At 43.0% G+C, this 16189-nt stretch overlaps 2 protein-coding genes across 3 annotated transcripts in view; both read left to right on the top strand.

Moving 5' to 3' along the window:
• AMPD1 (adenosine monophosphate deaminase 1) overlaps positions 1 to 8626 on the top strand; it is a 27175-nt gene extending 18549 nt beyond the window's left edge. For both annotated transcript variants that reach the window (XM_021690116.2, XM_044914106.1), the window contains 10 exons: positions 732 to 861; positions 1888 to 2082; positions 2396 to 2527; positions 3462 to 3625; positions 5264 to 5390; positions 5574 to 5737; positions 6610 to 6730; positions 7405 to 7578; positions 8004 to 8114; positions 8468 to 8626. In XM_021690116.2, coding sequence (XP_021545791.2) covers positions 732 to 861; positions 1888 to 2082; positions 2396 to 2527; positions 3462 to 3625; positions 5264 to 5390; positions 5574 to 5737; positions 6610 to 6730; positions 7405 to 7578; positions 8004 to 8114; positions 8468 to 8626 — 1477 coding nt within the window. The remainder of the gene's footprint in view (positions 1 to 731; positions 862 to 1887; positions 2083 to 2395; positions 2528 to 3461; positions 3626 to 5263; positions 5391 to 5573; positions 5738 to 6609; positions 6731 to 7404; positions 7579 to 8003; positions 8115 to 8467) is intronic.
• Positions 8627 to 11245: 2619 nt separating this feature from the next.
• The window catches only part of DENND2C (DENN domain containing 2C), an 82671-nt gene continuing 77727 nt past the window's right edge, over positions 11246 to 16189 (top strand). The window contains exon 1 of the mRNA XM_021689976.2: positions 11246 to 11310. The gene's annotated coding sequence lies outside the window, so the exon portion shown is untranslated. The remainder of the gene's footprint in view (positions 11311 to 16189) is intronic.

The following is a 16189-nucleotide window of genomic DNA, read 5'->3' as shown; positions in this document are numbered from 1 at the left end:
CCACTACTACCGCCACCCCCACTACTACCCCCACCCCCACTACTACCGCCATCACCACCACTACTACCACCACCACTACTAGGACTATTACTACTCAGAGTAAGAATGAGTATTTACTAAGTACTTACTATGTTCAAATACTATGTGAAACCCTTCATGTACACTATTTCCTCCCTCCTCATCATCATTCTCTGAGGTGGGTATTTTTATAATTGCAGTTTTATAAGCTTAGACTTTGATGAGTTAAGTAATGTGCCCAAAGTTACACAGCTGGCTGAGCCAGGATTCAAGCCCGAATCTGCCATCTCCAAAGCCAGGGCCCTTAGCCTTGAGCAACATTGTCTTACCTGGCTTTTTATTATTATTATTATTATTATTATTATTATTATTATTATTATTATTATTTAAGTAATCCCTACACCCAATGTGGGGCTTGAACTCACAGCCCTGAGATTAAGAGTCACATGCTCTTCCAACTGAGCCAGCCAGGCGCCCCTCTCCCCTGGCTTTGAAATGCCTTCCCAAATCCTCCTTCATTATTCTGTCCAACTTTGATGAAAAGATTGAGCTCCAGGAGCCCAATACTTTTCAAGTGAGATTAACTGCAAACTGAAATGTTTTTTCCAGTAATTGCTTCCTATAGGTAATAAGGGTTCTGATGGTTTTGAAATCATGTCTATTTTCCTTAATTGTCTGAATGTTTCAGAATTATGTGATTTAATTTTTCACAGTAAGACCTATACCCACCGGCGCCTGAAGTTCCTCTCCTCCAAGTTCCAGGTGCATGAGATGCTCAACGAGATGGATGAGTTAAAGGAGCTGAAGAACAACCCCCACCGAGATTTTTATAACTGCAGGAAGGTAAACATTGTCACTGCTCAGAGGTCACTGCTGGGCAAAAACATCAACCCAATTAGTTCTTGAGTGGTACAAGAAAGATACTGTTTCTCTGATTACCGTAAGATTCCTGCAGGTTCAGTGGATTTAGTGAACATAGATGAATTATTCTAAAAGGTTAAAATGCCATTTCTATTGTTTTCCACACAGAAAGGTTTACCACATTCTTGCCACAAAAAGTTATGATGATCGTGAGCAAAAAAAACAACAAAAACAAATGAAATCTCAAAAACTGCTATTCGAGGATTTGGAAGATCTTTATTCTAGTCCTTTTTCTTCTACTTCCTGACTCTTAAGATATTGGGGGAAGTGATTAAATATTTCTGAGTTTCAGTTTCCTCATTTGTAAAATTGGGAAATACGTCTGCTCAGTCTAGCTCACAAGAGGACTATGAGTATCAAATGCACTAAGGACTATGGAAAACTAATCAACTTAGAAACACTTCCAAGATGTGTTCTGACCATTTAAGTGATGGCAAGAAGTGGGGATAGATAATATACGAGCAGATATTTGGGACCAAATCCTGGCTCAGCCACCTGTATAACCATGGCTAAATTACTCTATCAAATTTCTAGCTTATAAAATAGTAATCATAAAAATACCCAACTCATAAATGCCATCACTGGGCCATGGCTTCATGATTTCCATCCTTTCTCCCTTCGGGGTGAAAGCTGTGGTAGCTACTTCATTTCGGGGGTGGAGAATGGTCCGCAAGAATTTTGTGTTGATCAAATGTAGGGAGTAAATTGGATGTACAGATAGCCAAGAGAAATGGGCTTTATTATCACATCCACCTAACCTGTCACAGTCTTGCAAGGGTACAAAGAGGTGCTATGGGTTCTTTTCGGCTGGGCCACGTTTACCAGCTGTCAAGTCATACCCCTCTATTTATTCCTTTCTCCTGCCTCAGTGGGGTGTGCAGGCACTCTCTAACAGAGCAGCATGACTAAGGCTGATTGTTGGTTTTCTTTCTCTGAATGTACACACAGGTGGACACCCACATCCATGCAGCTGCTTGCATGAACCAGAAACATCTGCTGCGCTTTATTAAGAAATCTTACCAGATTGATGCTAACAGAGTGGTCCATAGCACTAAGGAGAAAAATCTGACCCTAAAGGAACTTTTTGCCAAATTAAAAATGCATCCCTACGACCTGACTGTTGATTCTCTGGATGTTCATGCTGTAGGTTGAAAAAGATTATGTCAGTTTCATGCTCATACTGAGAACCTCACAGGCCTTTCTCCTACAAACTCCCCCCTTCTCAGAGCCCTCTTAACCATGTCGGCTGACCATGCTGGCTGAAAGCACCCACAGATAATTTTGAGGTTCACTCGTTGTCAACTGTCCCAGATTCCATTCTTGGAGACCAACCCGTCCCCCTGTTCCCAGGCTCCTGTTCCTGGTGGCCATTCCCTAGCTCTCTATGTCCCATATGTCCCATTATACATATGTCCTATGTATAATGATACACTTGAGCTCCTGTTTCCTGATTCAGGGACGCCAGACCTTCCAGCGTTTTGATAAGTTCAATGACAAATACAATCCTGTCGGAGCAAGTGAACTACGAGACCTCTACCTAAAGACAGACAATTGTATTGATGGAGAATATTTTGCCACTATTATCAAGGTGAGGAGGAACCAACCAGATCTATGGTACCTGGGCTGGTTCTTGAGGAGGGAGAGACTGAGAGGGAGGAAGGGTAGGAAGCAGAGAAGAGAGGAGGAAGCAAGAGGGAGGGAGGGAAAGGAGGGAGAAGAAGGAAGCAGGAACTGTGCTATCCCTGGGGCCAAGCACCACAGAAATGAATATAAGAATTTCTTTGGAAATGTCCACTCAAATGGTTTTAAAACACTTCTATTCCTAGAAGCTGAGGGTGTGGATTTGGGACTGACTAAGGACTCTTTTTGGGCTCTGGGGGTTGTAAGCCTGGAAAGAGGTGGGATCGGAATCCACTCTCATCTTCATGGCCTGAGCACTAGGACACAGGAATGACGTGGTGGACTTGGGAGATGTGTGTTTTCGCAAGTAGGAGGTGTAAGAAAAACTGAATGTCTTTTTCAGGTACTTGGATAGGATAACTCATCATCCCTTGTCTGACTTTTTCACTCTCTAGACTCCTTTATGTCTTATCCATCTCTTACTGATTAGATTCCCCTCATCTCTCAATTTCCTTCGATCTTTTTTTAAGATTTTATTTATCTATTAGAGAGAGAGAGAGCACCCACATGAGAGAGAGAGAGGGAGAGAGAAAGAGAGCAGGAACAGGGGCAGAGGGAGAGGGAGAAGCAGGCTCCCCACTGAGCAGGGAGCCCAATGCGGGCAGGACTCGATCCCAGGACCCTGAACTCATGACCTGAGCCGAAGGCAGACGCTTAACAGACTGAGCCACCCAGGTGCCCCTCAGTTTCCTCAGATCTTAACCTGGAAGAGTTTCCCTCTGGCTTCCTTTCACACATGCTCTGTTCTTCGTACCTACCTCCACTCCCTAGACCCCACAGGTTTAGACCCCTGAGGGACTTGTGGGAATTCCTGGCTTTGGATTCCTCTCTTGGCTTTGCAGGAGGTAGGCGCAGACCTGGTGGAGGCCAAGTACCAGCACGCCGAGCCCCGCCTGTCAATCTACGGCCGCAGTCCTGATGAGTGGAGCAAACTGTCCAGCTGGTTTGTCCGTAACCGCATCTACTGCCCCAACATGACCTGGATGATCCAGGTCCCCAGGATCTAGTACGTACCTCCCCATCGGAGACCCTAAAGCCTGGCTTCATCCCACCTGTCAGACCTCCTCCACACGAACGAGGAATATGCAGTCACAATAAGCTTTGTTATAGCGGCACTCAGAACTGGGTCCTGGGGGCCTGGTTTTGTCCACTCCAGGTTCAGCACTCTTGACCAGAGACAGGAGTTAAGAAGATCATTTCAGTTCAGTTCTCTAACCAGGTTTTTTGGTTTTGTTTTTTTAAAACACAGGACTTTATGCAGATCACAAAATAACTCACTGAGAATATTTAAAACTTAGCTAGGATAAGAACTATGTACACTTTATTCTATTTTTTTCTTTCTCTTGGTCTTCCTCTCTGTGTCCAGTTCATTCTTTCCCATTCTTATCTGTACTGGGATGTAGCTTTCTTGTATCAGAACCTCTAACACCATCTGCCAATTGTCTCATCCACAGGTGCTCAAGTTCTCCATAATCAATGAGTATTTATCAAAGGTATTACTACCTGCTAATTACTCATTGCCCTCAGGGATGCTCAGTATCATTGATCTTTTATCGAACTTAAGTGTTTATATATTTTCTGGCCACCTGCCCCGTGTTCTGTGTGCTCTGGCAATGCAGGAGTTTTCTTCCTGTCTCTTTAGCCAAAAAAAGTAGCTTTTTTGACTGGGGTAGAACTTCCTGTATTATATCCTTATACAGAGAGGCAGTAGCTGTGGTAGTTAGGAGCATGGACTCTGGACCTAGACCGGCAATACTTGAATCCCGGTTCTATTACTTACTAGCTGTGTGACCTCGGGCAAGTTTTATGAGCTTTCTGATCTTTTGTTTCCTCATCTTTAAAATGGGAGCACCTGACTGGCTCAATCAGTAAAGCATGCGCCTCTTGATCTCTGGATGGTGAGTTCAAGTCCCACTTTGGGCATAGAGCTTGCTTAAAAAGATTTTTTTTTAAATAGGGTCATAAAGGTACCTAATATATTGAGTTGTTATGAGGATTAAATTCACTAATATTTCTGGCCGCTTAAAAGAGTGAATGGCATATACCGAGTGCTATATTAGAGTTTGTTAGATTGTCTCTGGCTACACCATATCAGAAATGTTCTTTTTTTTTTTAAGATTTTATTTATTTATTTGTCAGAGGGAGAGAGAAAGAGTGGCAGGCAGAGGGAGAAGCAGGTTCCCTGATGAGCAGGGAGCCCGATGCAGGGCTCGATCCCAGGACCCTGGGATCATGACCTAAGCTGAAGACAGACGCTTAACCAACCGACTGAGCCACCTAGGCATCCCCAGAAGTGTTCTTAATAACTATTTCATGCTCACCATCTTATACACCACAAATAAATCACTGAATCTTTTGTGACACAGTCCCTATACTCTTCATCTTCTATTTGCACTTAGCTGTGAAGGTTAATATTTTTGCCACAGCAGGTTTGTAGAAGAGATGAGGACAACTGGTTTAGCAAGAAATTTGTATTCTAGGCCCATTCTAAACTGAATCCCTCTTTATGGTAACCGAAAAGAATGTACCTAGAATGGACACAGTCTTTTCCTGAACAAGGCATTTGGCCCTCTGGTTCCCTCATACAGGGGCTATCAATCCTAAAAATACTTTCCTCCTGAATTCTCTTCATTCTTGCCTCTAGTGATGTGTTTCGATCTAAGAATTTCCTTCCACACTTTGGAAAGATGCTGGAGAATGTTTTCATGCCAGTGTTTGAGGCCACCATCAACCCGCAGGCTCACCCAGACCTCAGTGTCTTCCTCAAGCATGTAAGCATGACCCGTTAGGCCTTCCTGTCGCTATGCATGAACCAGGACTCCCACATAGCTGTGATTCATTTTTGCTGCTTATCTCTGACATTTGGTCCTTGCCTTTGGGAGCTGAAAGTTTGTCTGAGGACCGGGATCTTGCAGTTGGACTGACCCCATTGCATGGCTCCCTGTTCCGGACAGATTACTGGCTTTGACAGTGTGGATGATGAGTCCAAACACAGTGGACACATGTTCTCGTCCAAGAGCCCCAAGCCCGAGGAGTGGACAATGGAAAAGAATCCATCTTACACCTACTATGCCTACTACATGTATGCAAACATTGCGGTGCTCAACAGCCTGAGAAAGTAAGTAGACGAGTACTGGAGCTAGAAGGAGAGGATTCCTTTTTTTTTTTTTTTAAGATTTTACTTATTTATCTGAGAGAGAGAGTACGAGAGCAGAGTGAGGGGCAGAGGGAGAAGAAAACTCCCCGATGAGCAGGGAGCCCGATTGTGGGGCTCCATCCCAGGACCCTGGGATCATGACCTGAGCCGAAGGCAGATGCTTAACTGAACCACCCAGGTGCCACAGGAGAAGGAGAAGATTCTATTTGACACACCTCTGCTCAGACATTGGCGCCCTGGGTGGCATCCCACTGCACTGCTGGGGTGCTTCTGACTGGCTTCAATCAGACCCTTCTTTCCCTTGTCTTTTTGTTTGGTTTCTTTCTTTACTTAGTAGCAGGAATGGACATTTTGGAGCCTTCAGTAACTTTCACAGTTCCTGAAATTCCACAGTTTAGGAATTGATACTAATCACTGTGCAATGTATTATAAAACTCCACATGTTACCCTTCTTGATATACTTGGGTAAGGAACAGAGGAATATTATGACAGCGTTTTCTGGAAACATTTCCCCCTCAAAAGCGTGAGCAGGAGAAATGAGAACATGGTGATATTGGTAAATTTCCTGTTGAAACTGAAGGTAATCAGATCTTGACTTTTCCTCCATACCCTCTTATCCTTTGCTGCCTCTTTTATCAGAAGTCTGGGTTCAGGAAGAATTAAGATTATGATTTGGAATTGCCAGTCTTACTGAATCCTTTAGATGCCTCCACTCCCTTACAGAGCGTTAATTTTTTTTTCTACCTGATTTTCTTGTAAATCACTCCATGCCCAGAATTGCTGCTAGGTCCTAGTCAGCCACCTGTGATTATATGGCAATTCCCTTTCCCTAGGGAACGAGGCATGAATACGTTCCTGTTCCGACCTCACTGTGGGGAAGCTGGGGCTCTCACCCACCTCATGACCGCATTCATGACTGCAGATAATATCTCTCATGGCCTGAATTTAAAAAAGGTAAGTTGGAGGTTCTCTTTCGAGTATTTTTTATATTGGAGCTAGAGGAGTAATTTTTTTTTCCGTATCATTTTGTCACAAGTCATTATCAACACTGGCATCAAATGAAAGCAGAGCAAAAAAGATTTTTGAGGTTATGAAGTGCAGTTCATTTTACAGAGGCCAGAGAAGTCAAAGGAGCTGCTCAAGATTACCTAGCCAGTTAGTGGCAGGGATGAATGAATGCAGGTCTTCGGGCTTCCATTTTAGAATTCTGACAAGGGATAATTCAGAGGCGCTTGGCTTACCTTAAACTGGTTTTCACCAGATATCTTGTTATAGCATGTTTTCAAACGCCTCTTGTGAGAGTCAGAACTTTCTCATAGAAAAAAAAACAAAAACCCAACTATTTCAAGGTGAAGTCTCTTCTCTGAGACAGACCATCTAACTTAGGCAATTAAAACTCAAACATTTGGTTTGACTCAATGCTTCTGAAAATTGATGATCCCAAATAAATTTATTCTAAATAGTATTTACATTTAAACACTATTATTCTTCTTTACTAAGGGATTTAAAGAACACATGATCATCTTGTTGAAAGCTAAAACTTGAGGTAGATCATAGAGTTTTAACACTTCTAGTTTGTAGCCCTTTTTCAACACCCTTAAATACTGTTTTTCACTTTTTCTTTTCAGAGTCCTGTGTTACAGTACTTGTTTTTCTTAGCCCAGATTCCCATCGCTATGTCGCCATTAAGTAACAACAGCTTATTTCTAGAATATGCCAAAAATCCTTTTTTAGATTTCCTCCAAAAGGGACTGATGATCTCACTGTCGACAGATGACCCAATGCAATTCCACTTCACCAAGGTACGTATATGGAATCTTGAGTGATACAAGCATATTTGGCGGGACTGTTGTTGCCCATCCAGAATTTTATTTATTTATTTATTTATTTGAGAGAGACTGAGCCAGTGAGAGAGAGAGAGAGAACATGAGCAGGGAGAAGAGCAGAGTGAGAGGGAGTAGCTGAGGAAGAGGGAGAAGCAGACTTCCCGCTGAGCAGGGAGCCCCCCATGGGGCTCCATCCTGGGACTCTGGGATCCTGAGCTGAGCCAAAGGCAGACACTTAACCGACTGAGCCACCCAGGTGACCCTGTTGCCCAACTAGAATTTAAAAGTCAAATCAAGGGATTTCACTGTACTTTTTCTGCTGGGTGCATGTTATTATTTTTTTTAATATACTCTTTTTTTTTCTTCTTTCTTTTTTGCCTCATTTAAATAAATAATCCAAGGAGCCCCTAATGGAAGAATATGCCATTGCTGCACAAGTGTTCAAGCTGAGTACCTGTGATATGTGTGAAGTGGCAAGAAACAGTGTTCTGCAATGTGGAATTTCTCATGAGGTAGACCTGTCCTTGACTGCTTGCCCCTCTGCATATAGGACCTGGTAACTGAGTACTGAAAAGATAGTTGGGGAAACACGTGTAGAAAAATTATCCCACAAATCATATGCCGTTACTATGGACAGGGACTAGAAAGAAGTCTTCTATCTCTCTGGCTATGCCTTTGGCAAGGCAAATAATAGACACTTGACTTCTCAGCAGACCATGGACATTGAGGCACTGGATGAGTGCTTTTAATGGTTTATTTTTTCCTTTTGTCAGTAAGATAAGGAAGGAATCTTTGTGGAAGATGTAATTATAGTTTATATCAGGATAAAAAGACAACAATCATTCTGCTTCCTTTTCTCTTACAGGAGAAAGCAAGGTTCCTGGGCAACAATTACCTTGAAGATGGCCCTCTTGGAAATGATATCAGGAAGACAAATGTTGCCCAAATCCGCATGGCCTATCGCTATGAAACCTGGTGTTATGAACTTAATTTAATTGCTGAAGGCCTTAAATCAGGAGACTAAATTAAATAAACCAAATAATAATTGGGTGAGATTTTCATTGGAGAATATGAATAATAATAGTTACCAGTTATTGAATCTCTACTATAAGCCAATGATTATACTAGATATTATTCCACTGACATTATTTCACTTAATCATTTTCACTTTATGAAGTAGATAATATTACCTTCATTTGGGGGAAGATGAGTAAACTGAAGTTAGTGAAGTTAATAACCTGCACAAGGACACATCTGTTGAGTGGTAGCAATCGGGATAAAGGCTTGTCTGATTCCAGAGTCTCCCTGACTTTCAGGCAAAACATTTGCTCACATTTGCTCATATTTTTGCCCCACCTTAAAAACTATTAATAACTAATAATAACTTGAGGCGGGGCAAAAATTTGAGCAAATGACTTGCGATTGGGAGACTGTAGGCTTTGGGTTTATAGAATGAAATTTGCTTGAGGCACTTGGACCATTGAAACATCCTTTTGACAGGATACAACAGAAGACTGGCGTTCTTAGACAAAAACAGGTGCTGCCCAATATAGAAAATCCATACTTATGAGCTATTACACTTAGGGAGAATTTATCTTGCAAAAGGATTCTTAGTTGTAAGGACATACTTGGCAATAAAGTTATAGTCAGCTGTCCTTGTACATTTTAAATAACTTCACTTACCAAAATAAGATACACATGTACCTTTTTAGAAACCTGCCTGTTACTCAAGGCCTGCCAGGTAGAATTCCAATTAGCTAGACCATACTTCTACACATACAACTGTGTTGCCATCTAGTGGCTGGGCTGATAGTTATTTAATTTATTAAACAATTATTGATCAAACAGCTCAAGTATAGGGTGCTATTTAGACAGCAAAGGTATAAAGAATAAGATTTCATTCCTACTCTCAAGTTGTTCACAGTGTGAAATGATAAGATGGATGCATACAAATGTGAAAAAGAACATTTTGTGAAACATCTCAGAAAGTAATGACTTTTCAAATGGAAAAAAAAAATTAAAGGCAAATTCCTGCATGTTTCCACATTCTATACAGGTAGCTGTAAGCATGGGTGTGATCCTGACAGCATGTTTATACTAGCCCTCATGTAAGAACCCTCTCCCTGGTTTCTGAAGTTGAACTTCTGTTTGCTGACTATTTGTAAGTCCCTTGGAGAACCTGATTTTATTTTACCTTGTCCTCCATGTCATCAAAATAATACAGATTGCTAAATTAAACTTTCTATTCTCAGACTTAAAAGGCATTAACTACCATTAGTTATATCTCCATCTTACCCATGAGAGGGCAGTAGAATACATACATGTTAATTCCTTTATTACAGCCATAGAACCCATGCCAGATTTGATTTCATATTTGGTACTTGGAATTCAATTGGCCTCATTTTGCCAAATAATCTTCCTGAATGCAAAGTTTGGACTTTGACATCAATTTGCATTTTGAAATAAGTTTTAAAATCATACTATTCTAGCTTAAAATTTCATCTTAGACAACTATTTGGGAAATTTTCTAAATACAGAAAGATTTGGGGAGGGTGAAGGGGGTAGTCCATGAAGATCACTGTTCAAAATTTAGGCAAACAATATTGACATTTATTTCCTCATCAAGACACGATTTTTAAAATGTCTTGTCATTACTTTTTTTTTTTTTTTCCACCATAGAAGGTAATTCCTGTTTGATTGTCCACAGCTCATGGTTTCACAACGGTGTGGGATATGCAGCTTTTACTGCTTTGGCTAAATTGGCTTGTGACAGTCATCTGTGATGTGTAACCAAACACCTCTCTCTCTGGCAGTCTTCTATTTTGGTACCTCTCTGTGAACAGATGTGGGAGGATTTTGGTCATCAGACCCAAGAGGCTCTGGTGGGGTGGGGTGGGGTTGGGTGGGGTGGGGTGGAATGGGGCGGGACGAGGTGGGGTGGGGTGGTTAGCCAGTGCCTGGGAAACAGGCTCAACTCATCCCGACTGGCAGCCTTAGTGAAACTGGGCTGCCGCTCGCAGTAGGCACAGCGCCATGCCCATACCCGAGTACGAGCGTGTTGCAGGCGTAGTGCTCAGGCATGTGTGTCACAACAGGGCGTGGGGGCCGACCTCAGGCACTGGGAGTATCAAAGGCACCCTGCTCCGGGACTTCAAACCTCAGGTGTTCGGAGCGTTATTTGCATCTGTCTACGTTTCAAGTTGGCACTGGACTGCAATTGCAGTGGCAAGAGAGAATTTTATGGTTTCCTTGAGTGAGGTGCCATTTGGATTCCTCGACTAAACTAGGTGGCTGTGAAGAGTCAACCTTCATGTAAAGTTCAGGTCCATCGCCGTAGGGCCAGTAGGACCGCAGGCACGGCGACTGCAATGGAGCTTTGGCTAGAGGCCTTGGCCGGCGTCCGGGGGATCAGGGTCCGGGACAAGGTTCTGGCCCAGAGGCGGACTCGAACGGGGGCGGTTCTCCTTTCGACGGTTTTCGGGCGGGGCCGGGGGCGGGCCATAGCGTGAGGAGTGGGTAGAGGAGCCAATAATAACCGGGCATTCCCGGGCGGGGTGGGGCCGCGGCCGGGCGGGGCGGGGCCTTCGCTGGGCCTGCGGGGACCGGACGGAGCCAACCCCGAGCGGGAGCGCGGAGTCCTGGCGCCTCCGCGGAGAGGAGGAGAGCTTCGCAGCCTGGCCGCGGGGGCGGCGTGGAGATCGAGGGCAGGTAGGCGCGGGGCGATCTGGGGCGGGCTCTGAGGCGGTGGCCTCGGTCGCTCGCGGCGGTGGATGTCAGACGCTGGGCGTCGGGAGCCGGACTGGCAGTGCGAGAGCGGGCCGGCGGAGGTGTCGGCCCCGGCCCTGAGGGACGCGCGAGTGTCGCACTCCGCGCCCCGCGACGACGGGCCTTGGGAGCCCCGCTCGTGGGCCGCGGCGGCTGTGGCGGAGCCCGGCGGGCCATGTCCCCGCCGCTCACCTCGGGGACCGGGGGCGTTCGGCGCTCGGCAGTCCTAGGGCAGGGAGAGGGAGCGCCCCGTCCCGATGGAAACGCAGGGCTATCGCCTGCCGGGGTTGACCGGGGAGCTTGAACGCCGACAGGCTCAGACGATGGACTTTTTTTTTTCAGACGATGGACTTTTAAACATTCTTGCCTTTTGTGTGTTTTGATTCTTAACAGAATCTGACAAGCACAACATTGAAAGTCGTCCAGTAGGATTTTGATGTTAAAATCGGACAATGGAACATCTAAGAACTTTTGAGTAACTAGTATAGCAGATGATGATTAGATGATGAGTCAAGGGCTGGAGTTTCGGCCAGGACCCACAGAACAGATGTGATACCTCGGTCAAATCGACTTTTCTGGGCCTCTGTTTTCCTTAGCTGTAAATCTGGGATGTTCGCGCCTAGGGGTATTCTGAGGGTCAAAGGAGATGAGTGAGAGTAGTCTGTAAATGTTAGGTATTGTAATTTGTGCACCAGCTGCAAGCTTATTCTGTAAAGCAACTGCTAAATGCCAGACACATAGTAGGTACTCTGTAAACCTTTGCCCTGAAGCTACTGATTCACCTCCAGTGTTTTAGATAAAGTCTTAAATCTCTGTTTACTGAGTAAATAGTTTAAGCTCTCTTCCCCCCCCCCCCCACAAAATCACCATTGTTTGAAATGTGGTCCATTTTTTTTAAAATTTATTCATTTGAGACACAGAGATACAGAAAGAAAGAGAGCATGAGCAGAGGCAGACAGAGAGGGAGAAGCAGGCTCCCCGCTGAGCCAGGAGCCTGATGTGGGGCTCGATCCCAGGACCCTGGGATCATGACCTGAGCTGAAGGCAGACGCTTAACCATCTGAGCCACCCAGGCACCCCAAAATGTGGTCCATTTTTAACTGATCAATGAATTTTTCTAGAATAGCACATATTATCTACACATTGTTACTGAATTACTTATGAAGTTCAGGACCAAATAATCTACTTTTTTGCTTTAAGTAAATAGTTATAGTTTAAGTTACCTGGGAGTATTGCTTCAGATCAAGACTTTCATCTGCTTTTGTAAGATTTTAGTCCTTCAAAACAAAATTAATATGTAGCTGTATTTTTTTGTACAGCCTTTATTATAGACATCTGCATTCTTTTCTATGGGTATGTGAATGTATGAGAGGTCTTGGGGGGAGAATGGAAATAAAAAAGGGAATAGCAACTTGTAACCAGCAGACTTTTACTGGGGATACTTGTAGGCATGTTCTGAAGTAATTTCCCAGGCAGAAACCAGGAAATGTAGTAATTGTGTCTCTTGGCCTTTCATTAGGGTTTTTTTTTTTTTATGTTGACTGTGGCAATAGATTTTTTAAAATGCAGATATAAAGGAAGAATGTTAGTTTTTTTTGATGTGACAAGAGTTTTCTAAACATGGAAATTGTATTTTAAATGATCTGTCTTGTATTATAGACAAGAATTTTAGGCCACTGGATACTAAGAGCAAATCAAATGGAGTAGAGGGAAAGTTCCTAGTGAATATACTTTTTGTGTTGCTTTAAAAGCTTTAGTGTTTCAGCAGTTCAGTGGAAGATGGGTGTTTTGAAACTACTTAAAACATTTTAAATAGGTACTCCATATATAAATTTTGCTGTAATTTATAATTTGTTCATCTTGGAGGTCTGAAGCCTTATAGTCACAGTATTTATTGAGCACCTATTATATTACAAGGCACAGTTTTAGCACTTTCATTGTATTCATGTATAAGCAGAACACAATTCCTTCCTTCTGGAAGGTTAACACTCTACCAAGTGGGCTAAAATAAGTAGCAAGAAAGCTGTTTTTAAAACTGATGATAACATCGGGCGCCTGGGTGGCTCAGTCGTTAAGCGTCTGCCTTTGGCTCAGGTCATGATCCCAGGGTCCTGGGATCAAGTCCCACATCGGGCTCCCTGCTCGGCAGGAAGCCTGCTTCTCCCTCTCCCACTCCCCCTGCTTGTGTTCCTGCTCTCGCTATCTCTCTCTCTGTCAAATAAATAAATAAAATCTTTAAAAAAAAAAAAACTGATGATAACATCAGTGTCAGCATTTATTGAGACCTATTCTGAGCCAGACAGTGTTCTAAATTCTTTACATGCATTAGCTTATTTAATCCTTACAACAGCATCATGAGGGGGTGTCGTTGTTTCAGTGTCCTCATTGAGAGACATAGAGGTTGAGTAACCCCCCTGTCAAACAGCCTAGGCAGCAAAGCTAACATTCAGACCAGACAGACTCCAAAAGTCCTAATCCTAACTTGTGCATTGTAGTGAGCTTCAAATTCTGTGAGTGGAATACCAATAAAATCCAATGTATGTTTAAAAGAGAGTTCTGTAAAGAACTTCTTCAAAAAAAAAGGAAAGAAAGAGACATGGAGAGAAAGAAACTGGTATTGCAAGATGTGGATGGAGGTTTGTCCAAGCTACAATTTAATTATGCTTTGTATATAAGAGCATTTTCTCCCCCTGATGAATGACGGGATTCTTTTTGTTTCTAAACTCACAGTCACTCAGTTACTACAATTATGGCATTATCTTAATAATAGAAGAGGTGATTATTTTTCAATAAGAAGTTTAAAATGTCGGGCGCCTGGTTGGCTCAGTTGGTTAAGCGACTGCCTTCGGCTCAGGTCAGGATCCTGGAGTCCCGGGATCGAGTCCCGCATCAGGCTCCCTGCTCAGCAGGGAGTCTGCTTCTCCCTCAGACCCTCCCCCCTCTCATGTGCTCTCTTTCTCATTCTCTCTCTCAAATAAATAAATAAAATCTTAAAAAAAAAAAAGAAGTTTAAAATGTCTGTTCTCAGACCATAAGTTAAATGTTAGATTCAAGAAAAGCAAATGCTTCCCTGCCTTCAAGAAACTTATAACCAGATATGTAAATAAATCCCTACAATTTCAGTGTGATAAAGAGTTATAACAGAGATAGAGATAGAATTTAGTGGGTACAATGATGAGGGAAAATAATTCTACATATGATAAGGAGGAAGATTAGAGAGAAGATACCATATTTGAATTTGACTTTGAAGGATGAATAGGAGTTAACTGAGTTGGGGAAGGGAATAGAAGATGTGGATGAAAACAGGAATATTATGTGAAAGTATAGGGTATTTGTGAGGAATATGTTGTAGTTTATTAACGAAAGATCAGAGTGTGGGCACCTAGGTGGCTCAGTTGGTGAAGCGTCTGCCTTTGGCTCAGGTCATGATCCCAGAGTTCTGGGATCCAGTCCTGTGTTGGGCTTGCTGCTCAGCGGGGAGTGTGCTTCTCCCTCTCCCTCTACTCGTCCTCCCTGCTGCTCGTGAGGGCGCTGTCTCTCTCAGATAAATAAATAAATAAATAAATAAATAAATAAATTTTTAAAAATCTTAAAGTCTATTTAAAAAAAATAAAGGTCAGAGCATATGGAGATGAGAGGTTGGGCTAAAGGGGATGGTGCTTGGAAATAAACTGGAAAAAGAAAATTGCTGAGCTTGATTGCTAAACAGGATCACTGAAATTGCTAGAAATGAGGTAAGCATGGGGTTTCAGTGCCTCTCATTTGGCAAAATTGTTCACTATAGAATGTGGTGTTAAAGGTAGTTTTAATACTTTGAAATACAGGATGTGTTAATAAACAACATATGGATATAGCTAAGTACAAAGTTATGACTCAGAAAGAGAAAAAGAAGTCGGCTGGGGCCACACATTGAAGAGCTTGTGTACCATGCTAGGAACTTTGGACTTGATTCTAAAGATAATGGAGAGCCAGTGAAGGATTTTAGGTAATGAAGACAGATAAAGCGGTGGTACGGGAAGGAGGCTGGATTGGATGGAGAGAGGCAAAAGGGAGAGAGATAAGTTAGAAAACTAATGGTATTGAAATAGTCCAGATAAGAGAGGATAAAGGCCTGGAGTGGGAAAATCGGAATAGAGGTGAAGAGGAGAGGACAGGTTGATGAAGATATAGAATTTATAGGGCTTAAAAAGTGATTGGCTTTGGGCGCCTGGGTGGCTCAGTTGGTTAAGCGACTGCCTTTGGCTCAGGTCATGATCCTGGAGTCCCGGGATCGAGTCCCGCATCGGGCTCCCTGCTCGGCAGGGAGTCTGCTTCTCCCTCTGACTCTCCTCCCTCTCATGCTCTCTGTCTCTCATTCTCTCTCTCTCAAATAAATAAATAAAATCTTTAAAAAAAAAAAGTGATTGGCTTTGAAGGTGAACAGAAAAGTAAGTGACTTCGTTTCTTAGCTCAGGAAACTGTGGGTAGAGGAACTTGTTTTACTTTTTTAATGTGGGAGAAAGAGCATTGTTTCAGTTTTGAACATCTTGAGTTTGAAGTGTCTCTGGACACTTCAGGTAGAGATGTCAGGGGAGGATCCAGAGCCCAGGAGGGAGGCTGAGATTGGTGATTGAGATTTCAGAGTTAGCGAATAAGTGGTAATTGAAGCCATAAGAGCAGATGAAATTGCTCAGGGAGAGCATATGGAACTAGAAGAGAAGAGGGCCAGGGATAAATGGTTTGCTTTGTATGAGTGGAAAGGATTACTGATTGATTGATGCTAATTTTGTCTTATAACTTGTAATTATAAATCAATAAGATGGGTTTTAATTGAAGGTTAAGC

Source organism: Neomonachus schauinslandi, chromosome 4 (genome assembly GCF_002201575.2).
Source record: "Neomonachus schauinslandi chromosome 4, ASM220157v2, whole genome shotgun sequence".
In the NCBI taxonomy this organism is placed as follows: Eukaryota; Metazoa; Chordata; class Mammalia; order Carnivora; family Phocidae; genus Neomonachus; species Neomonachus schauinslandi.
The sequence above is the reverse complement of the archived record's forward strand: the minus strand, read 5'-3'. Positions and strand labels throughout refer to the sequence as shown.